The sequence below is a fragment of the Ranitomeya imitator genome, chromosome 6 (genome assembly GCF_032444005.1).
Source record: "Ranitomeya imitator isolate aRanImi1 chromosome 6, aRanImi1.pri, whole genome shotgun sequence".
Classification (NCBI taxonomy): Eukaryota; Metazoa; Chordata; class Amphibia; order Anura; family Dendrobatidae; genus Ranitomeya; species Ranitomeya imitator.
Window position 1 is genome coordinate 215599637 of NC_091287.1, and position 24902 is coordinate 215624538.

A 24902-nucleotide genomic window follows, 5' to 3' on the forward strand; every position below is an offset into this window, starting at 1 on the left:
TCTGCAGAGCAGCCGTTGTATCTTTGATGAAAGATGGAAGTTGATTTACTAAAGGTTTAAGGTAGTAATCCAACACCTGAGTAATTACCTCACATAAACCACCATTGCCGGACACAATTGGCCTGCCAGGGGGGTCCTTGGGATTTTTGTGTATTTTAGGAATAAGGTATAGTGTCGGCATCCTAGGATGCATATTTCTGATCAATTCAAGCAATCTTTTTGGAATAATGCCTTCATCAAAGGCCCTTTCTAAGATCACAGTCAATTCAGATTGAAAAGACTCCATAGGGTTCAGAGCAAGTTTTTTGTAGCATGTTCTATCGTTCAATAATTTATAAGCTTGCTTCTCATAAAGGATGCGAGGCCAGATGACTAAATTTCCGCCTTTATCGGCTGCCTTGTATACTACATCATCCCATTCCTTTAAAACCTGCAATGCTTGTTTTTCTTGTTGTCCAAAATTGGACGGACCGAACCCTTTGGCCGACAATTCTTCTATATCCTTGGTAACCAACCTAGTGAAGACTTCCACAGCCGGACACAAGTTAAATGCTGGAAATTTCTTAGACTTAGTAACCAAATGGTCCGGAAAGTTACTCACCTCAACCAAATTACTCTCACGCTCCAAAGCCTCCAAATTGGCAAGGGCCTCTCTCTCCTCCTCAGTGTCAAAATTTTCATCGGTTTGCCCCTTGAAATGTAATTTTTTTAATATTAGCTTCCTTGAAAAAAGGTGCACATCTTTTACCGATGTGAAGGCATCTAGGGAATAGGATGGACAAAAAGTGAGACCTTTTTCAAGGATTGACGTCTGCATATCAGTCAAAACATGTTCAGACAGATTAATCACCTTCATTTTATCGTTTCTCTGGTAATTCCTTTTTTTGAAAAAATCATTGGACTTGGAACTTCCTCCAAATCTAGTACGTTTATTCCAAGGAGTGACATCATTGTCCTGATTAGATGATCCTGCATCTGAAACTGATGATGTTGAACTGGTCGATTCAAATCTGGCTTTACGTTTCACCTCGTTAGGTCGTGGATTTTGCCATCTATAAATTTTGTTATTGTCATAATCAGCAACATCCCTCAAATATTTCTTGGTTTTGACCACACAGATCTCCTCCCATTTTTCGAGATCGTTTTCAATTTCTTTTAAAAAAGATTCTAATTGATCATTTTTCATGTCTTTTTTAAGGGAAAGTTCCAATCTGCTTATTTCTTCTTCAATTTTCTTTATAGATAGAGTGTTACTCTCTATAATTATCTGAAGAAACTCCAAAGAGCAAACCGAGGCAGCAGTCATCCAACGATCAATCAAATGTTGTTCACCCAAATCAAACGTGGGATAAAGCTGCACCCGCAAGCCACGTGGAATTATTTTCTGACTTACATAGTTCTCCAAAGTTGTCTTAGTCCACCATATTTTAGTCTTTTTGTGAATAAAATTCTTATACTGTTTCATCACATCTCTTTCAATACTAGAAGCATCAGTCATGGGTTGAGAAGCATTGGAACGAAAGATATTAGAAGCCTTTTGTCGCCAGCTAGATTCTCTGGCTGAAAAATCCATTGTAAGAAAACGGGTATACTGCCTACGGGCAGAAAAGCAATATGTCAACATATAACCCAAACCCATTACCACACATTTGGGATGGGTAGCACTCAAATATAGCACTAAACATACTGATCCACTAGGCAGATATTACGCTGCATGTTGAATCACAAGAGTGTCCTGTTTTTTTATAAAAAGTTAGAATTTTATTAACACAAACAATACAAATAATAAAACAATGCCTCAAAACCGTAAACATTATATACTGGAAACAAGCGTTTGTAGAATTCTAGGAAAACATTAGGTAACATACATATCGTTAAGCCCATTGTATTGGGCACTAGAGCATGCTAAGAAAATTCTTAATAAAATTTTTTTTGTGTTCATTTTTTATTGCATCATAATACCAAACTATGAGCTAATTCTGTACCACTACACAATTTGATAATGATATAAATTATTTCATTATTATTAGAGGCATGCTGGAAAATCAGCACAGGCATTAAAAAGCACTCCGACAAATTGCTGCTCAAAAGCACTAGACACACTGTTACAAATACCCTAAATATAGTTATACAAAAATAGATAATACCAATGGGTGCAAGAGATTATTAGATCCACAATTAATGATATGGTTTAAAGTACTACTTGGTGATAATTTCAATACACCGTCGGGAAATCCCATACTTTAACCCCAGCTACCATTGGTGCCATAAACGCTGGAGGTGAGTAACTCTATAGTGTCATACCAGCTACTGTGAGTGCCCTGACCGCTAAATTGATGATTATATAAACAGTGCAACTTGATGCAAATAAGCAATTGTTACCCTAAAAATATGTTAAACTAGCTCCTATTGGTGCCGTGACCCCTAAACTAATGATTGTATAAATAAAGCAGTTTGTTATAATTACGCGCTGCTGCCGTATGGGTAAACAGCTCCAACAGAATGCGAACCTAGCTACTACTGAATGCCGCAGTCACTGGGCCAATAATCATACAGTCAGGACAGCCCGTTATACATAAGCGTTTGTTACCGTGATGCCAGACCACTGCATGCCCTGATTGCAAGAACACATAAGGTAAGTACACTCTATGCCAAGAGGATTCCTACAAGGTGCAACGCACAAACCAACAGGTAATACTCGGAACTAAAATGGAGCGTTATAGCCACCCATATGTACATAGATGAACAATGTGTCCCTACGTTGGTCCCAGATAAATACAAATGCCGTATAATCAGCCCTCTACATGCAATAAAATATGCCTGAATAAATGGTACAAAAACACCCACACATATACATATTACCTAATTGTGAGACGCTTCTCACTACCAGCCGCACATGGCACGCCACTTTCCAGAGACCCCGACGGCATTTAATGCCCCTATTTTCTTTTCATTTTGTTTTATGATGGTGATCCTTCTCACTCTAATTTCTTGGTGTATGCTAATTTTGATATTTAATATTTAATACGGGTACAGTTATTGTGGAAATGCATAATCACTGCACTTACTAGTAATGGGGGTTTTATAACAGATATATTACCCCCTAGATTTCTTGTACTGGGTATTTATCAGTGACACATATTTGGTATTAGTTTAGCACCTCTGTTTCTTCATATAATACCTCTAGTTATTGAGCGGGGTATAATTTTGTTTTACCAGACATTTGCATGGCTATTGTGAATCATAAGGTCGGTCAATGGACTTTTTTAACGCATTTATGCGGTTCTTGGAGTTCTAAGTCCTGTATTAGGGAGTAAATCTGGCTGAAAATGCATTTTATTTAGAAATACATCTGTCACATAGATATTTCCATTAGAAGGAATATATCCTGAATATGGCGATGCACTTGTTAATTTGTTTGCTGCATCGGTCCCGCGGTGGTAGTGGGACTCAGCCGATCATTCTAATTAACTTCATGAGACGGCATGGTCTGCCCCTCTATGCTTTCATTGGTTCTTTGGGACTTTAAAGCTCTATGATGCCTCTTGATAGACACGCCCCCAGGAGGAAGCTGTTGCGAAACGCGCGTCGGGGTCTCTGGAAAGTGGCGTGCCATGTGCGGCTGGTAGTGAGAAGCGTCTCACAATTAGGTAATATGTATATGTGTGGGTGTTTTTGTACCATTTATTCAGGCATATTTTATTGCATGTAGAGGGCTGATTATACGGCATTTGTATTTATCTGGGACCAACGTAGGGACACATTGTTCATCTATGTACATATGGGTGGCTATAACGCTCCATTTTAGTTCCGAGTATTACCTGTTGGTTTGTGCGTTGCACCTTGTAGGAATCCTCTTGGCATAGAGTGTACTTACCTTATGTGTTCTTGCAATCAGGGCATGCAGTGGTCTGGCATCACGGTAACAAACGCTTATGTATAACGGGCTGTCCTGACTGTATGATTATTGGCCCAGTGACTGCGGCATTCAGTAGTAGCTAGGTTCGCATTCTGTTGGAGCTGTTTACCCATACGGCAGCAGCGCGTAATTATAACAAACTGCTTTATTTATACAATCATTAGTTTAGGGGTCACGGCACCAATAGGAGCTAGTTTAACATATTTTTAGGGTAACAATTGCTTATTTGCATCAAGTTGCACTGTTTATATAATCATCAATTTAGCGGTCAGGGCACTCACAGTAGCTGGTATGACACTATAGAGTTACTCACCTCCAGCGTTTATGGCACCAATGGTAGCTGGGGTTAAAGTATGGGATTTCCCGACGGTGTATTGAAATTATCACCAATTATCACCAATTATCACCACATTAATTGTGGATCTAATAATCTCTTGCACCCATTGGTATTATCTATTTTTGTATAACTATATTTAGGGTATTTGTAACAGTGTGTCTAGTGCTTTTGAGCAGCAATTTGTCGGAGTGCTTTTTAATGCCTGTGCTGATTTTCCAGCATGCCTCTAATAATAATGAAATAATTTATATCATTATCAAATTGTGTAGTGGTACAGAATTAGCTCATAGTTTGGTATTATGATGCAATAAAAAATGAACACAAAAAAAATTTTATTAAGAATTTTCTTAGCATGCTCTAGTGCCCAATACAATGGGCTTAACGATATGTATGTTACCTAATGTTTTCCTAGAATTCTACAAACGCTTGTTTCCAGTATATAATGTTTACGGTTTTGAGGCATTGTTTTATTATTTGTATTGTTTGTGTTAATAAAATTCTAACTTTTTATAAAAAAACAGGACACTCTTGTGATTCAACATGCAGCGTAATATCTGCCTAGTGGATCAGTATGTTTAGTGCTATATTTGAGTGCTACCCATCCCAAATGTGTGGTAATGGGTTTGGGTTATATGTTGACATATTGCTTTTCTGCCCGTAGGCAGTATACCCGTTTTCTTACAATGGATTTTTCAGCCAGAGAATCTAGCTGGCGACAAAAGGCTTCTAATATCTTTCGTTCCAATGCTTCTCAACCCATGACTGATGCTTCTAGTATTGAAAGAGATGTGATGAAACAGTATAAGAATTTTATTCACAAAAAGACTAAAATATGGTGGACTAAGACAACTTTGGAGAACTATGTAAGTCAGAAAATAATTCCACGTGGCTTGCGGGTGCAGCTTTATCCCACGTTTGATTTGGGTGAACAACATTTGATTGATCGTTGGATGACTGCTGCCTCGGTTTGCTCTTTGGAGTTTCTTCAGATAATTATAGAGAGTAACACTCTATCTATAAAGAAAATTGAAGAAGAAATAAGCAGATTGGAACTTTCCCTTAAAAAAGACATGAAAAATGATCAATTAGAATCTTTTTTAAAAGAAATTGAAAACGATCTCGAAAAATGGGAGGAGATCTGTGTGGTCAAAACCAAGAAATATTTGAGGGATGTTGCTGATTATGACAATAACAAAATTTATAGATGGCAAAATCCACGACCTAACGAGGTGAAACGTAAAGCCAGATTTGAATCGACCAGTTCAACATCATCAGTTTCAGATGCAGGATCATCTAATCAGGACAATGATGTCACTCCTTGGAATAAACGTACTAGATTTGGAGGAAGTTCCAAGTCCAATGATTTTTTCAAAAAAAGGAATTACCAGAGAAACGATAAAATGAAGGTGATTAATCTGTCTGAACATGTTTTGACTGATATGCAGACGTCAATCCTTGAAAAAGGTCTCACTTTTTGTCCATCCTATTCCCTAGATGCCTTCACATCGGTAAAAGATGTGCACCTTTTTTCAAGGAAGCTAATATTAAAAAAATTACATTTCAAGGGGCAAACCGATGAAAATTTTGACACTGAGGAGGAGAGAGAGGCCCTTGCCAATTTGGAGGCTTTGGAGCGTGAGAGTAATTTGGTTGAGGTGAGTAACTTTCCGGACCATTTGGTTACTAAGTCTAAGAAATTTCCAGCATTTAACTTGTGTCCGGCTGTGGAAGTCTTCACTAGGTTGGTTACCAAGGATATAGAAGAATTGTCGGCCAAAGGGTTCGGTCCGTCCAATTTTGGACAACAAGAAAAACAAGCATTGCAGGTTTTAAAGGAATGGGATGATGTAGTATACAAGGCAGCCGATAAAGGCGGAAATTTAGTCATCTGGCCTCGCATCCTTTATGAGAAGCAAGCTTATAAATTATTGAACGATAGAACATGCTACAAAAAACTTGCTCTGAACCCTATGGAGTCTTTTCAATCTGAATTGACTGTGATCTTAGAAAGGGCCTTTGATGAAGGCATTATTCCAAAAAGATTGCTTGAATTGATCAGAAATATGCATCCTAGGATGCCGACACTATACCTTATTCCTAAAATACACAAAAATCCCAAGGACCCCCCTGGCAGGCCAATTGTGTCCGGCAATGGTGGTTTATGTGAGGTAATTACTCAGGTGTTGGATTACTACCTTAAACCTTTAGTAAATCAACTTCCATCTTTCATCAAAGATACAACGGCTGCTCTGCAGAGGTTGGACAACCTCCAGTTGAGTCCTAACAGTGTAATGGTGACTGCAGATGTAGAGGCACTCTACACCTCCATCAGACATGCGGATGGGATTGAGGCTGTGGCTTTATATTTGAGTGCAAGCAATCTTGATAGGAATTTAGTTCAACTTTTGCTGGAATTGCTGCGGTTCGTGTTGTCTCACAACGTATTTTTATTCGGGCAGGGCACGTATCTGCAATTGCAGGGTACTGCAATGGGGGCTTGCTGTGCCCCCTCCTATGCAAACCTTTTTCTGGGGGCTTGGGAGAGGGAGATTTTCATGAGCAATCCCATCCCCCAAAGTGATCTCATCCAGGGTTGGATGAGATATATTGATGATGTTTGGTTTGTATGGGAGGATGGTATCAGTGAGTTACACAATCTCATGGCTGCCCTCAATCGCAATGATTTAAATATCAAATTAACCTTCAAATATGGAAGGTCTGTTGATTTTCTCGATTTGCAGATACGTGCCCTGCCTGAAGGGGACCTGGTTACAGATGTGTTTCGCAAGCCCACTGCCACCAATTCGTTGCTTCATGCAGAATCCGCCCACTTGCCGTCCACAATCAGAGGAATACCTGTGGGACAGTTTTTGCGGGTTAGACGCATTTGTTCCAATGATGAAGATTTTTCTTTGCAGGCGGATGACCTTGCTGAGAGATTTTTGCAGCGAGGTTATAGTCAAAAAACTATACGAAAGGGCCGGATAAGGGCCGAAAGGACTCCTAGAAACACCTTACTGTATGGTAGCACTTCTAGGTTGAATAATGATGCGAACCAAGTCAGATTAATCACCGGATACCACAATAAATGGTTTCAATTTAAAAACATCATAGAGAAGCATTGGGCTGTGCTACATACAGATCCAATTCTTAAGCAATGTTTGCCCTCCAAGCCATCGATAGTGGCAAAAAGGTCGAGAAACATTCGAGACATTTTGGTCCATAGCCATTACGAGCCATGTGATCTGAGCAAGGGAACTAAACGGGATCTTATTGGCTTTTTTCCTTGCGGGCGTTGCAAGGCTTGTGCCAACTGCGTCAAAGCCAAAAATTTTTCCAATTTTGATGGATCTAGGAGTTATGAGATCAGAAGTTTTTTATCATGTGCATCCAAAGGCGTGGTTTACCACTCTACGTGCCCATGTGGCAAGATTTATATAGGCCTTACAACGAGAGCGCTGAAAGTACGTATTCGGGAGCATTGCCTTGATATAGAAAAATCTAAGGATGTTCAGGAGTGTGCCAGCCTTAAAACGCTCCCTAGGCACTATAAGAAGTTTCACAATAGCGATCCCAGGTTTATGAAAGTTAAGGCCATAGATCTTGTCAACATGGGACCTAGAGGGGGTGACTTGGCTAAAAAATTGGCTCAGGTTGAAAGCCGATGGATTTATCGATTGGGAACACTAGCACCACAGGGCCTCAATGAAAATTTCGGCTTTGGGGCCTTTTTGTGACTTGCATAGTTCATCCATCTCTTTCTGTCTATTTGCATTAGTCATTTTTAATTTTGTCTCGTGTGTCGTTGAGGTGTCTTTATAATGTTCTGTTTTAACTTATCTTAATTCAGTTTTTATGTTTTCATAGAGCTTTGGTCCTACTGATCTTTAGAGGATATGCGTTTTGTGGATACAGATGTCCTTCTTCACCGTGGTCCAGGATAAATGATAAGCTTCTAAAGAAGTCCTAAAGGCACGGCGTTGCGGACTCGTTTTCGGGAAATACATCTATGTCTCGAGCGGCACTTTATTATTTATTCTTTATTTGAGGAGTTTTGGATTTGCCCAGTCATCGGGAATATTGGGTGTGCTCACAACTTTATAGAGAAGAGCTATGATGGACTGGTCAGGACCTACTCTTCATGGGACATGAGTAAGGAGCCCCTTGGAACTTGTATAGTCCATGATGTGTGGTTCATGGGGAAAGGGGGACTATGATGGACTTTCTGACAATTTACAATATATGTCAACATGTGCAAATTTTCACCTATATACTGGAGTATAATCATCTTGAAGAATATGGGTTGTCTCACTGACTTAAGTTTTTGTTATGTATATTGCACTACAAACATTCTGAATAACTGTGGATGTGTCTCACTGTTTTAAACTATGTATTAGTTTCAATATGGGGAATGAATTTTTGATAGTACATGAAGGTTGTTTAGTATTGAAGTATGTAGATATATTCTACTTTCCCTAGTAAATGTCTCTTCTTTTCATATCTATAGTTGGTTTCTTTGTTTGTTCACCACTTTTTCTTGATCTTATCAAAGTGATCATGTGGCTGATAATATCTACCAGCAGATGATCCTATCCTATAGTTGAGTTCTCTGTTGCTTCTTACGGCCATGGATTGATGTTCTTTACACTTTCTTGCGGATATAACCTTCATCTTTTGGTCTGTATTATATTAACACTTTTTTTTTTTTTTTTTTTTTTTTTTATTTATACACTAATAGATTTGGCCCTTGGGCTAATTATCTTTTCTGACTTATGCGGAGGTTATGATTTTGTTTGGTAGCCCCTACCTGCAGGGGGAGGCTCCAATTACCTCATACCGATCTACATAGGTCTTTATTGTCACTAGCATGGTTAATCTCATGTTTATATACTGGCATTTAATGCCCCTATTTTCTTTTCATTTTGTTTTATGATGGTGATCCTTCTCACTCTAATTTCTTGGTGTATGCTAATTTTGATATTTAATATTTAATACGGGTACAGTTATTGTGGAAATGCATAATCACTGCACTTACTAGTAATGGGGGTTTTATAACAGATATATTACCCCCTAGATTTCTTGTACTGGGTATTTATCAGTGACACATATTTGGTATTAGTTTAGCACCTCTGTTTCTTCATATAATACCTCTAGTTATTGAGCGGGGTATAATTTTGTTTTACCAGACATTTGCATGGCTATTGTGAATCATAAGGTCGGTCAATGGACTTTTTTAACGCATTTATGCGGTTCTTGGAGTTCTAAGTCCTGTATTAGGGAGTAAATCTGGCTGAAAATGCATTTTATTTAGAAATACATCTGTCACATAGATATTTCCATTAGAAGGAATATATCCTGAATATGGCGATGCACTTGTTAATTTGTTTGCTGCATCGGTCCCGCGGTGGTAGTGGGACTCAGCCGATCATTCTAATTAACTTCATGAGACGGCATGGTCCGCCCCTCTATGCTTTCATTGGTTCTTTGGGACTTTAAAGCTCTATGATGCCTCTTGATAGACACGCCCCCAGGAGGAAGCTGTTGCGAAACGCGCGTCGGGGTCTCTGGAAAGTGGCGTGCCATGTGCGGCTGGTAGTGAGAAGCGTCTCACAATTAGGTAATATGTATATGTGTGGGTGTTTTTGTACCATTTATTCAGGCATATTTTATTGCATGTAGAGGGCTGATTATACGGCATTTGTATTTATCTGGGACCAACGTAGGGACACATTGTTCATCTATGTACATATGGGTGGCTATAACGCTCCATTTTAGTTCCGAGTATTACCTGTTGGTTTGTGCGTTGCACCTTGTAGGAATCCTCTTGGCATAGAGTGTACTTACCTTATGTGTTCTTGCAATCAGGGCATGCAGTGGTCTGGCATCACGGTAACAAACGCTTATGTATAACGGGCTGTCCTGACTGTATGATTATTGGCCCAGTGACTGCGGCATTCAGTAGTAGCTAGGTTCGCATTCTGTTGGAGCTGTTTACCCATACGGCAGCAGCGCGTAATTATAACAAACTGCTTTATTTATACAATCATTAGTTTAGGGGTCACGGCACCAATAGGAGCTAGTTTAACATATTTTTAGGGTAACAATTGCTTATTTGCATCAAGTTGCACTGTTTATATAATCATCAATTTAGCGGTCAGGGCACTCACAGTAGCTGGTATGACACTATAGAGTTACTCACCTCCAGCGTTTATGGCACCAATGGTAGCTGGGGTTAAAGTATGGGATTTCCCGACGGTGTATTGAAATTATCACCAATTATCACCAATTATCACCACATTAATTGTGGATCTAATAATCTCTTGCACCCATTGGTATTATCTATTTTTGTATAACTATATTTAGGGTATTTGTAACAGTGTGTCTAGTGCTTTTGAGCAGCAATTTGTCGGAGTGCTTTTTAATGCCTGTGCTGATTTTTCAGCATGCCTCTAATAATAATGAAATAATTTATATCATTATCAAATTGTGTAGTGGTACAGAATTAGCTCATAGTTTGGTATTATGATGCAATAAAAAATGAACACAAAAAAAATTTTATTAAGAATTTTCTTAGCATGCTCTAGTGCCCAATACAATGGGCTTAACGATATGTATGTTACCTAATGTTTTCCTAGAATTCTACAAACGCTTGTTTCCAGTATATAATGTTTACGGTTTTGAGGCATTGTTTTATTATTTGTATTGTTTGTGTTAATAAAATTCTAACTTTTTATAAAAAAACAGGACACTCTTGTGATTCAACATGCAGCGTAATATCTGCCTAGTGGATCAGTATGTTTAGTCCTAACTGTATATAGTGGAGGAAACCATACCGACGTCGCAGTATAGTGTGGAGGATGGCCATGGCCATGTGTGTGTATACAGTCCCTGGATTTATTTATAGTACAAAAGGCCACAAAAACAAGTTTTATAATAAATTGTGAAAAAAAAATATTTTTGTCCAAATACATAAAATATAAGTGTAAAAATGAGTCATGTCTGACTTGTGGTGTTCGCTCCATTAAAGACTTCAGCAAAAAAATCTTTAAAAAGCCAGAAGAGGGGACTACAATGGAGCCTGTGTGAGGAGCTCCCATAGGGTGCAGTGTGACCAGTCTACATCTCGGCAGACTGTGACGTCCGCCATTCCAGTCACCACAGCCGGCTACAGTGAGACCCTAACGCTCCAGACGCAGCCGTATATCGAGGCTCTGCCGCCCCCTTGTGCCGAAGTCATCGCATAACACCAACAGGACGTGACGTCTATTAGGTGAGACGGGAGGAGAAACATGGCGGCCCCCGGAAAGAAAAAGTTAATACAACAGGATGAGCTGAGGCGGTTAATGAAGGCAAAGCAAAGGGAGACTGCAGCCAAGAAAAAGATCGAGTCCCCTCTGGCTAAATATCCTTCTTATCACTGTGGACTGAACGGAAAAGTCACGTGGATGAGCGGACAGAACCATGCAGCCTCTCCAGCAGAGGCATTGTGATCAGGTGTGTGTGTGTATACAGTCCCTGTACATGTGTGCTGTATATCAGCAGGATGATGGCCACGTGTGTGTATACAGTCCCTGTACATGTGTGCTGTACATGAGAGCTGGATGATGGCCACGTGTGTGTATACAGTCCCTTTACATGTGAGCTGTACATGAGAGCTGGATGATGGCCACGTGTGTGTATACAGTCCCTTTACTTGTGTGCTGTACATCAGAGCTGGATGATGGCCACGTGTGTGTATACAGTCCCTCTACATGTGTGCTGTACATGAGAGCAGGATGATGGCCACGAGTGTGTATACAGTCCCTCTACATGTGTGCTGTACATGAGAGCTGGATGATGGCCACGTGTGTGTATACAGTCCCTTTACTTGTGTGCTGTACATCAGAGCTGGATGATGGCCACGTGTGCGTATACAGTCCCTGTACATGTGTGCTGTACATGAGAGCTGGATGATGGCCACGTGTGTGTATACAGTCCCTGTACATGTGTGCTGTACATGAGAGCTGGATGATGGCCACGTGTGTGTGTACAGTCCCTCTACATGTGTGCTGTATATCAGCTGGATGATGGCCACGTGTGTGTATACAGTCCCTGTACATGTGTGCTGTATATCAGCAGGATGATGGCCACGTGTGTGTATACAGTCCCTCTACATGTGTGCTGTACATGAGAGCTGGATGATGGCCACGTGTGTGTATACAGTCCCTGTACATGTGTGCTGTACATGAGAGCTGGATGATGGCCACGTGTGTGTATACAGTCCCTTTACATGTGAGCTGTACATGAGAGCTGGATGATGGCCACGCGTGTGTGTACAGTCCCTCTACATGTGTGCTGTACATGAGAGCAGGATGATGGCCACGAGTGTGTATACAGTCCCTCTACATGTGTGCTGTACATGAGAGCTGGATGATGGCCACGTGTGTGTATACAGTCCCTTTACTTGTGTGCTGTACATCAGAGCTGGATGATGGCCACGTGTGTGTACAGTCCCTCTACATGTGTGCTGTACATGAGAGCAGGATGATGGCCACGAGTGTGTACACAGTCCCTCTACATGTGTGCTGTACATGAGAGCTGGATGATGGCCACGTGTGTGTATACAGTCCCTTTACTTGTGTGCTGTACATCAGAGCTGGATGATGGCCACGTGTGCGTATACAGTCCCTGTACATGTGAGCTGGATGATGGCCACGTGTGTGTATACAGTCCCTGTACATGTGTGCTGTACATGAGAGCTGGATGATGGCCACGTGTGTGTGTACAGTCCCTCTACATGTGTGCTGTACATGAGAGCAGGATGATGGCCACGAGTGTGTATACAGTCCCTCTACATGTGTGCTGTACATGAGAGCTGGATGATGGCCACGTGTGTGTATACAGTCCCTCTACTTGTGTGCTGTACATGAGAGCTGGATGATGGCCACGTGTGTGTATACAGTCCCTTTACTTGTGTGCTGTACATCAGAGCTGGATGATGGCCACGTGTGCGTATACAGTCCCTGTACATGTGTGCTGTACATGAGAGCTGGATGATGGCCACGTGTGTGTATACAGTCCCTGTACATGTGTGCTGTACATGAGAGCTGGATGATGGCCACGTGTGTGTATACAGTCCCTGTACATGTGTGCTGTACATGAGAGCTGGATGATGGCCACGTGTGTGTATACAGTCCCTTTACATGTGTGCTGTACATGACAGCTGGATGATGGCCACGTGTGTGTATACAGTCCCTTTACATGTGTGCTGTACATGACAGCTGGATGATGGCCACGTGTGTGTATACAGTCCCTGTACATGTGTGCTGTACATGAGAGCTGGATGATGGCCACGTGTGTGTATACAGTCCCTTTACATGTGTGCTGTACATGAGAGCTCGATGATGGCCACGTGTGTGTATACATTCCCTCTACATGTGTGCTGTACATGAGAGCTGGATGATGGCCGTGTGTGTATACAGTCCCTCTACATGTGTGCTGTACATAAGAGCTGGATGATGGCCGTGTGCGTATACAGTCCCTCTACATGTGTGCTGTACATGAGAGCAGGATGATGGCCGTGTGCGTATACAGTCCCTCTACATGTGTGGAGGAAAGTGGTACTGCAGCTTCTGAGTTTCCTCCCTCAGGTGATCTGGTGAGGTCGTTAGCTGCTTCTCTACTTAAAGGGAAGGTGCCATCAAAAAATTTTTTTTTCAGAAATTGTAAAAATGTAAAGAATTAATGATTACATTTTCTTAAAAAATATTATGATTTGTTTATAATTTAGTAAAATATGAAAAATAATTTGAAAAGTTTTGGAATTTCCACTTTTAAACACTAGGGGGAGCAGCTGCTGAAATTTCAGAAAAACCTAGTGTACAAATAGCTCACATTACTGCACTGCAGTAATTATGGGCGGAGTCTGCTGACGTGTGTGTGATGTCTCCTCTCCTCTCCTTCTGGGTGTTTGCTAAGGGATTAGAGAGGATGATATTCAGGAACCCAGTGAGCAGCCATTTTGTTGGTGACTGCAGAGTATGGCTGCCGTCACACTATCAGTATTTGGTCAGTATTTTACCTCAGTATTTGTAAGCAAAAACCAGGAGTGGAACAAAGAGAGGAAAAGTATAATAGAAACATATGCACCACTTCTGCATTTATCACCCACTCCTGGTTTTGGCTTATAAATACTGATGTAAAATACTGACCAAATAATGATAGTGTGAAAGCAGCCTTATACTGACAAGTAGACAGTCACCGAGGATGGCAGGCAGCAAGGATTCTGGGAGATATGTGGTGGAGGGAGCAGGGTGACAGCAGCACAGAGTATTCCAGGAGAGCAGTGTGCTGGTCTATGGGGGCCCCCTGTTTGGTGTGCGGAGCAGACAGGGATTGTACATAGGGCGCTGTCTTTTATACACATGGATGGACCGTCTGCTCCACAGAAATCCAGGAAACATTTCTGCGGATTGATGGCCTGGTCTGATCCAGACTTTGCATGCAGACCCCATTCCCCTCCTCAGATCCTGTCGTCTCCATCCTGTCCTGGCGATGTGTGAAAGCGAGGCGACAGGCGAAGTACGGGGTGACGCTGGGAAGGAAATGTAGCCATATAGTAACGATAAAAATGAGACCCCTCTCTTCAGCTGCCTCACCAGCCTTCCCCTGACTGCACCTAACTGGAGGTCACGCTGTCCCCTCTATTACCTCAGACCCGCGTGCAGGTGCTCAGCCAGAACCACCATAGAATGGGTCCGCTTTCTGAAGATAATACTGTCATAGTGTTCTCACATAATACCGCCATATAGATCACACACAATACTATCAAATAGATCACACAATACTGTCATACAGTTCTCACATAATACCACCATATAGATCACACATAATACCGCCAGTGTTCTCACATACCACCATATGCTTCTCACATAATACCGCCATATAGATCACCCATAATGCCGCCACATAGATCTCACATGTATTGTAAATAAAGACTCGGCCAGAATAAAGTCCTTTATTAATCTTTTTTATACCATACCGAATGCATAATCCTCGACTCCCTCATCTCCCACAACAAAAATAATAAACCACAATGGGGAAAGACACGCAGGGGGGAGAGGAGTGCATAGGAGAGGATTAGATACTGACTGCTGAGCTGTGTATCTAATCCTGTCCTGTGTGATACTGTACACAGGACAGGATTAGCTACACAGGACTAGATTAGCTAGAGGTAGCAGTGGTAGATGGTATATAGAGGCAGGCAGCAGTGGTAGATGGTATATAGAGGCAGGCAGCAGTGGTAGGTGGTATACAGAGTCAGGTGGCGGTGCTGTACAGAGGCAGGTAGCGGTGCTGTACAGAGGCAGGTAGCGGTGCTATACAGAGGCAGGCAGCAGTGGTAGATGGTATATAGAGGCAGGCAGCAGTGTTAGGTGGCATACAGAGGCAGGTAGCAGTGGTATACAGAGGCAGGTAGTGGTGGTAGGTGATATATAGGGGCTGGTAGCAGTGGTAGGTGGTATATAGGGGCTGGTAGCAGTGGTATATAGGGGCAGGTAGCAGTGGTATATAGGGGCTGGTAGCAGTGGTATATAGGAGCAGGTATCAGTGGTATATAGAAGCAGGTATCAGTGGTATATAGGGGCAGGTAGCAGTGGTATATAGGGGCAGGTAGCAGTGGTATATAGGGGCTGGTAGCAGTGGTATATAGGGGCTGGTAGCAGTGGTATATAGGGGCTGGTAGCAGTGGTATATAGGGGCTGGTAGCAGTGGTATATAGGGGCTGGTAGCAGTGGTATATAGGGGCAGGTAGCAGTGGTATATAGGGACAGGTAGCAGTGGTATATAAGGGCTGGTAGCAGTGGTATATAGGGGCAGGTAGCAGTGATAGATGCATAAGAAAATAAAAACTCTGTACTTACCTTCAGTCCTCTTCCAGGAAGTGCTGAGTCATGTTCAGGGCAGAGCAGTGTGACGATCTCCCTGCTCTGAACAGGTCGGCGGTGAGCAGTGATTGCAGCCTGTGCTGTAATACTAAGTACAGGCTGCAATCACAGCTCCTGGCTGCAGATACTCACCCCGACCCTCGCTCCCAGCAGCAGCTTCTCCCTGGCAGCTCCTGCTATGATCGCACACACTGAGCTGTGTGTGCGATGACAGAGGAAAAAAACAAAATGGCCACGATCTCCTCTCACAGCTGTGACGTAGCAGCCCATGGGGCGTGCCCAAGTCACAGCTGAGAGGCAGGGGAAGCGGTCGGAACCCGACTGTTGGCTCCTATGCCCATGGCTGCCGTAAGTGAGGTGTGCAAGTGTCGTGCCCAGACACTTACACCCACACTAATGAAAATGGCGGCCTCCAGTGGCAAAAGTAAAAATGAATAAATAAAAAAGTATTAAAGTAGTACATTTACTTTTGTATTAAAAATAATTGATTATATAATCAATAATTATTAATACAAAAACTAAAATCACGGCACCCTCCCTTTAACTCCACCTGATGCTTTGATCCATGCTTCCTGTCAATGTTCCAGTGTTGGACTTGTGTTTCTCTGGATCATTCCTGTGGCCTGCTGCTCTGCATAGCTAAGTGCTTCTTTGCTATTTGTTGCTATTTTTTCTGTCCAGCTTGTCTATTTGTTTTGCTGGAAGCTCTGGGACGCAAAGGGTGTACCTCCGTGCCGTTAGTTCGGTACGGAGGGTCTTTTTGCCCCTTTGCGTGGTTTTCTTTAGGGTTTTGTGTAGACCGCAAAGTTATCTTTCCTATCCTCGTTCTGTCTAGAATATCGGGCCTCACTTTGCTGAATCTATTTCATCCCTACGTTTGTCTTTTCATCTTACTCACAGTCATTATATGTGGGGGGCTGCCTTTTCCTTTGGGGTATTTCTCTGAGGCAAGGTAGGCTTATTTTTCTATCTTCAGGCTAGTTAGTTTCTCAGGCTGTGCCGAGTTGCATAGGGAGCGTTAGGCGCAATCCACAGCTGCCTCTAGTTGTGTTTGGAGAGGATCAGGAATTGCGGTCTACAGAGTTTCCACGTCTCAGAGCTCGTTCTATTATTTTGGGTTATTGTCAGATCACTGTATGTGCTCTGATCGCTATGTACATTGTGTTACTGAATTGCCTATCATAACACAGTCCCTCTACTTGTGTGCTGTATATCAGAGCTGGATGATGGCCACGAGTGTGTATACAGTCCCTTTACATGTGTGCTGTACATGAGAGCTGGACGATGGCCACGTGTGTGTATACAGTCCCTGTACATGTGTGCTGTACATGAGAGCTGAATGATGGCCATGTGTGTATACAGTCCCTCTACATGTGTGCTGTACATGAGAGCTGGATGATGGCCACGTGTGTGTATACAGTCCCTCTACATGTGTGCTGTACATGAGAGCTGGATGATGGCCGTGTGTGTATACAGTCCCTCTACATGGTGCTGTACATGAGAGCTGGATGTTGACCACATATCTTTTGGATTATTTGCTTCCTGCCTTAGTCTTCGTGCCCACCATCATGAGCTTCTGCAGGTTTGATTCTGCGTTTTTATGCAGCATCAAACCTGCAGCGTCCAGATGTTACAGCATAGTGGATGGAATTTCAAGAAATTCCATAACGATTGTGTTCCACGGCCAGCACCTGCCTGCAGATGGGTGTTTTTCTTCAGTATGTACAGGTACAGTGCCCTGCTAAAGTATTCAGCCCCCTGGAACCTTTCAACCTTTTCCCCCATTTCATGCTTCAAACATATAGATACCAAATGTAAATTATTTGTGAAGAATCAACACGTGGAACACAATTGTGAAGTTGAACGAAACTTATTGGTTATTTAAAATTTTTATGGAAGTTCAAAAACTGAAAAGTGGGGCGTGCAATATTATTCGGCCTCTTTAACTTAATACGTTGTTGCGCCACCTTTTGCTGCGATTACAGCTGCAAGTCACTTCGGGTATGTCTCTATCAGTTTTATACATCAAGAGACTGAAATTCATGCCCATTCTTCATGGGCAAACAGCTCGAGCTCAGTGAGGTTTGATGGAGATCGTTTGTGAACAGCAGTTTTCAGCTCTTTCCACAGATTCTCGATTGGATTGAGGTCTGGACTTTGACTTGGCCATTCTAACACCTGGATATGTTTATTTTTGAACCATTCCATTGTAGATTTTGCTTTATGTTTGGGATCATTGTCTTGTTGGAAGACAAATCTCGGTCCCAGTCTCAGGTCTTTTGCAGACTCTAACAGGTTTTCTTCAAGAATAGTCCTGTATTTGGCTCCATCCACCTTCCCATCAATTTTAACCATCTTCCCTGTCCCTGCTGCATAAAAGCAGGCCCAAACCATGATGCTGCCACCACCATGTTTGACAGTGGGGATGATATGTTCAGGGTGATGAGCTGTGTTGCCCTTACACCAAACTTATCGTTTGGCATTGTTGCCAAAAAGTTTGATTTTGGTTTCATCTGACCAGAGCACCTTCTTCCACATGTTTGATATGTCTCCCAGGTGGCTTGTTGCAAACTTTAAATGACACTTTTTATGGATATCTTTGAGAAATGGCTTTCTTCTTGACACTCTTCCATAAAGGCCAGATTTGTGCAGTGTGCGACTGATTGTTGTCCTATGGACAGACTGTCCCACCTCAGCTGTAGATGTCTGCAGTTTATCCAGAGTGATCATGGGCCTCTTGGCTGCATCTCTGATCAGTCTTCTCCTTGTTTGAGATGAAAGTTTAGAGGGACGGTCGGGTCTTGGTAAATTTGCAGTGGTGTGATACTCCTTCCATTTTAATATGATCGCTTGCACAGTGCTCTTTGGGATGTTTATCCCCTTAGTGACAGAGCCAATTTGGTACTTAATGACCAAGCCAATTTTTACAATTCTGACCACTGTCACTTTATGAGGTTATAACTCTGGAACGCTTTAACAGATCCCGCTGATTCTGTTTTTTCGTGAGATATTGTACTTCATGTTAGTGGTAACATTTCTTCGATATTACTTGCGATCATTTAGGAAAAAACGGAAATATGCGGAAAAATTTTAAAATTTTGCAATTTTCAAACTTTGTATTTTTATGCCCTTAAATCAGAGAGATATGTCACGCAAAATAGTTAATGAGTAACATTTCCCACATGTCTACTTTACATCAGCACAATTTTGGAACCACATTTTTGTTTTGTTAGGAAGTTATAAGGGTTAAAATTTGACCAGCGATTTCTCATTTTTCCAAAACCATTTTTTTAGGGACCATCTCACATTTAAAGTCACTTTGAGGGGCGTACATGACAGAAAATACCCAAACTTGACACCATTCTAAAAACTACACCCCTCTAGGTGCTCAAAACCTCATTCAAGAAGTTTATTAACCCTTTACGTGCTTCACAGGAACTGAAACAATTGTGGAAGGAAAAAAATGAACATTTAACTTTTTTTTTTGCAAACATTTTACTTCCAATTTTTTTTATTTTCACTAGTGTAGAAAGTGAAAATGAACCACAAATTTTGTTGTGCAATTTCTCCTGAATACGCCAATACCCCATATGTGGGGGTAAACCACTGTTTGGGCGCACAGCAGGGCTTGGAAGAGAAGGAGCACCGTTTGACTTTTTCAATGTAGAATTGGCTGGAATTGAGATTGGATGCCATGTCGCTTTTGGAGAGTCCCTGATGTGCCTAAACAGTGGTAACCCCCCACAAGTGATACCATTTTGGAAACTAGACCCCTTAAGGAACTTATCTAGATGTGTGGTGAGCAATTTGAACCCTCAAGTGCTTCACAGAAGTTTATAATGCAGAGCCGTGAAAATAAAAAATCGTTTTTTTTTTACATAAAAATGATCTTTTCGCCCACTAATTCTTATTTTCACAAGGGTAACAGGAGAAATTAGACCACGAAAGTTGTTGTGCAATTTCTCCTGAGTAAATCGATACCCAATATGTGGGGGAAAACCACTGTTTGACTGTTTGGGCGCACAGCAGAGCTTGGAAGAGGAGTTCCATTTTACTTTTTCAATGCAGAATTGGCTAGAATTGAGACTGGACGCCATGTCACGTTTGGAGAGCCTCTGATGTGCCTAAACAGTAGAAACCCCCACAAGTGACCCCATTTTGGAAACTAGACCCTTTAAGGAACTTATCTAGATGTGGGGTGAACACTTTAAACCCCCAGGTGCTTCACGGAAGTTTATAACGTAGAGCCATGAAAATAAAAAAATCACATTTTTTTTCTACAAAAATGATCTTTTTGCCCCCAAATTTTTATTTTCACAAGGGTAACAGGAGAAATTAGACCATGATAGTTGTTGTGAAATTTGTTCTGAGTACGCCGATACCCCACATGTGGGGGTAAACCGCAGTTTGGGCGCATGGCAGAGCTTGGAAGAGAAGGAGTTCCGTTTGACTTTTTCAATGCAGATTTGGCTGGAATTCAGATCGGACGCCATGTCACGTTTGGAGAGCCTCTGATGTGCCTAAACAGTGGAAACCCCCCACAAGTGACACCATTTTCTTAACTAAAACCCCTATGGAACTTATCTAGATGTATGGTGAGCACTTTGAACCCTCAAGTGCTTCACAGAAATTTATAAAGTAGAGCCGTGAAAATAAAAAATCCTTTTTTTTCCCTCAAAAATGATTGTTTAGCCTGCAATTTTTTATTTTCTCAAGGGTAAAAGGAGAAATTGGACCCCAAAATGTGTTGACAAGTTTGTCCTGAGTATGCTGATACCCCATATGTGGGGGGACCACTGTTTGGGCACACATCGGGGCTCGGAAGGGAAGGCGCGCCTTATGGAATGCAGACTTTGATGGGATGGTCTGCGGGCGTCATGTTGCATTTGGAGAGCTCCTGATGTACCTAAACAGTAGAACCCCCCCCCCCCCCCCCCTGAAGTGACCCCATTTTGGAAACTAGACCCCCAAAGAGTTTATCTAGATGTGTGGTGAGCACTATGAACCCCCAACTGCTTCACAGAAGTTTATAATGTAGAGCCATGAACATATGATTTTTTTTATATTTTTTCCACAAAAATTCTTTTCACCCCAAAATTTTAACTTTCACAAGGGTAACAGGAGAGATTGGACCCCAAAATTTATTGTGCAATTTATCCTGAGTACGCTGATGCCCCATATGTGGGGGGGGGCCACTTTTTTGGCGCATGGCAGAGCTCGGAAGGGAAGGAGAGCCGTTTTGGAATGCAGACTTTGATGGATTGGTCTGCGGGTGTTATGTTGTGTTTACAGAGCCTCTGATGTACCTACACAGTAGAAACCCCCCACAAGTGACCCCATTTTGGAAACTAGACCCCCCCCCCAAGGAACTTATCTAGATGTGTGATGAGAACTTTGAATGCCCAAGTGCTTCACAGAAGTTTATAATATAGAGTCGTGAAAATAAAAAATATTTTTTTTTCCACAAAAAAGATTTTTTTTTTAGCCCCCAAGTTTTTATTTTTACAAGGGTAACAGGAGAAATTGAACCCCAAAAGTTGTTGTCCAATTTGTCCTGAGTACGCTGATGCCCCATATATGGGGCTAAACCACTGTTTGGGCGCACGGCAGAGCTCAGAAGGGAGGGAGCACCATTTGACTTTTTGACCACAAAATTGGCTGTCGCGTTTGGAGACCCCCTGATGTACCTAAACAGTGGAAAACTCCCAATTCTAACTCCAACCCTAACCCCAACACACCCCTAACCCCAACACACCCTTAACCCTAATCCCAACCCCATCCATAATCCTAATCACAACCCTAACCATAACCCTAATCACAACTCTAATCCCAAAACACCCCTAACCCTAATCCCAACCCTAACCCTAATCCCAACCCTAACCATAACCCTAATCAAAACCCTAAGCCCAACACACCCCTAATCCTAATCTCAACCCTAGCCTTAATTTTAGCCCCAACCCTAGCCCTAACTTTAGCCCCAACCCTAGCCCTAAGTACCATTAACTGCCGCCGCTAAAAGTTTTTGAAATCATTTTGTATCCAAATCCGGCTTTAAACTTCTCCACAACAGTATCACGGACCTGTCTGTTGTGTTTCTTGGTCTTCATGATGCTCTCTGTGCTTCAAACAGAACCCTGAGACTATCACAGAGCAGGTGCATTTATATGGAGACTTGATTGCACACAGGTGGATTATATTTATCATCACTAGGCATTTAGGACAACATTGGATCATTCAGAGATCCACAATGAACTTCTGGAGTGAGTTTGCTGCACTCCAAAAACGCTGCAGATCTGCACTGTGATTTACAGTACAATGTAAATCAATGTGAAAAAAAAGCTGTGCACATGGTGCAGAAAAATCAGCGCAGAAACGCTGCAGATTTCAAAGAATTGCATGTCACTTCTTTTGTGCAGATCTGCAGCGTTTCTGCACCCCTCCATTAATAGAAATCCGCAGTGGTAAAAACTGCAGAAAATCTGCATCAATTCCGCACAAAAAAACGCACTAAGGCTATGTGCACACGTTGCAGATTCTCTGCGGATCCGCAGCGTTTTTTGAGGTGCAGAAACGCTGCAGATTTGCAATTGATTTACAGTACAATGTAAATCAATGAGAAAAAAAAATGCTGTGCACACTTTGCGGAAAATCCGCTGCGGAAATGCTGCGGATTAAAAGTAGCAGCATGTCACTTCTTTTTTGTAAATCTGCAGCATTTTTGTACCCATTCCATTATAGGAAACCGCAGGGGTAAAAAACGCAGCAAATCCGCAAGAAAACCGCAGCAAAAACGCACAAAGAACGCTGCGGAACCGCACAAAATACGCAACAAATCCGCAGGTGCGTTTTCTGCCAGGAGAGGCAGAATCCGCACCAGAAATTCCTAAGCCTAATCCGCAACGTGTGCACATAGCCTAAAACCGCATAAAAACCGCAGCTGCGGATTCTGCCAGGACATACGAATTTTGTGCAGAAAATTCTGCACCTCTTTTCTTACGTGTGCACATAGCCAAAGTAAAGGGGCCGAATAATATTGCAGGCCCCATTCTTCAGTTTTTAAATTTCCACAAAAATTAAAAAAAAAAACAGTACATTTCGTTCAACTGTACAATTGTGTTCCACTTGTTGATTTTTCTTCACCAAAAATTTACATTTGGTATCTCTATGTTTGAAGCATGATATGTGGGAAAAGGTTGAAAAGTTCCAGGGGGCCGAATACTTTCGCAAGGCACTGTATTTATTATGCAAATTAGGGGGCAAGTCAGTGAGGGATCAGTGACCTGTCAGCAGTCTGCATTATGAATATCTAATCAAAGCATCACATGAAGACCCCCCCAACAGTCCGCTCCGGATCAGGAGCATATCATTAACTCGAAACTGAAAATAAACCTTAAACAACAACCACAAGACGGATTTCATCACCCAGGTGTCATTGTAATCAGCATAACGGTGCCGACCTGACACTGTCAGTTACTATGCACAATCCTGCTGACAGGATCCCTTTAATTAGATTTTGATCTGAGGACATGACAACTTGAAAACGCTTTGCTATCTTCTCTTTATAACCTTCTCCTGATTTGTGGGACTCCACCATTTTCATTCTCAGAGTTCTAGGCAGCTGTTTAGAAGAACCCATGGCTGCAGTTTTTTGGCACTAGGTTAGAGAAGGTTGGGTTTTTATAAAGCTGGGTAATAGTGAACAAATTAAAGGGAACCTGTCACCCCGAAATTGGCGGGTGAGGTAAGCCCACCGGCATCAGGGGCTTATCTACAGCATTCTGTAATGCTGTAGATAAGCCCCCGATTTTACCTGAAAGAGGAGAAAAAGACGTTATATTATACTCACCCAGGGGCGGTCCCGCTGCTGGTCAGGTCGGATGGGCGTGTCCGGTCCGCTGCGGCGCCTCCCATCTTCATTACAAGACGTCCTCTTCTGATCTTCAGCCACGGCTCCGGCGCAGGCGTACTTTGCTCTGCCCTGTTGAGGGCAGATAAAGTACTGCAGTGCGCAGGCGCCGGGCCTCTGACCTTTCCGGCGCCTGCGCACTGCAGTACTATCCTCTGCCCTCAAGAGGGCAGAGCAAAGTACGCCTGCGCCGGAGCCGTGGCTGAAGATCAGAAGAGGACATCTTGTAATGAAGATGGGAGGCACCGCAGCGGACCTGAGACGACCGTTTGACCTGACCAGCAGCGGGACCGCCCCTGGGTGAGTATAATATAACGTATTTTTCTCCTCTTTCAGGTAACATCGGGGGCTTATCTACAGCATTACAGAATGCTGTAGATAAGCCCCTGATGCCGGTGGGCTTGCCTCACCCGCGATTTTCGGGGTGACAGGTTCCCTTTAAGGTCTAAATCCTTGGTCAAAGTTATATGAGCACTTACATCTCCAAGGTTGCCCAAAGTTTTGCAGTGGCCCATTTTCATTTTTGTAATTTTTAAAATGTAAAAGATGAAAATGTTTTTCTTTTTGCCATGGGTTATCTTAACTTTAGTACTTTTAGCGATTGGTTTATCTTCAACTTGCTTAACTGTTCACCATAACAGTACTGTATTTTTCGGACTATAAGATGCACTTTTTCCTCCAAAAATGTGGAGGAAAACGGGGTGCTTTTTATAGCCCAGACTGTAGCTGTGGATAGGGAGGTGGGGGAACGGCGGTGGAGGGTCACAGGAGGCAGAAGCCGGCGGCTGCCGCTAACTCCTGTGCCCGCTGCTA

At 42.4% G+C, this 24902-nt stretch overlaps 1 protein-coding gene across 2 annotated transcripts in view; it reads left to right on the plus strand.

The window, feature by feature from the left end:
* Nucleotides 1–11504: 11504 nt before the first annotated feature.
* Nucleotides 11505–24902, plus strand: part of ZNF830 (zinc finger protein 830) — a 216267-nt gene continuing 202869 nt past the window's right edge. For both annotated transcript variants that reach the window (XM_069730476.1, XM_069730477.1), the window contains exon 1: nucleotides 11505–11658. In XM_069730476.1, coding sequence (XP_069586577.1) covers nucleotides 11546–11658 — 113 coding nt within the window. In that variant the 5' untranslated portion in view covers nucleotides 11505–11545. The remainder of the gene's footprint in view (nucleotides 11659–24902) is intronic.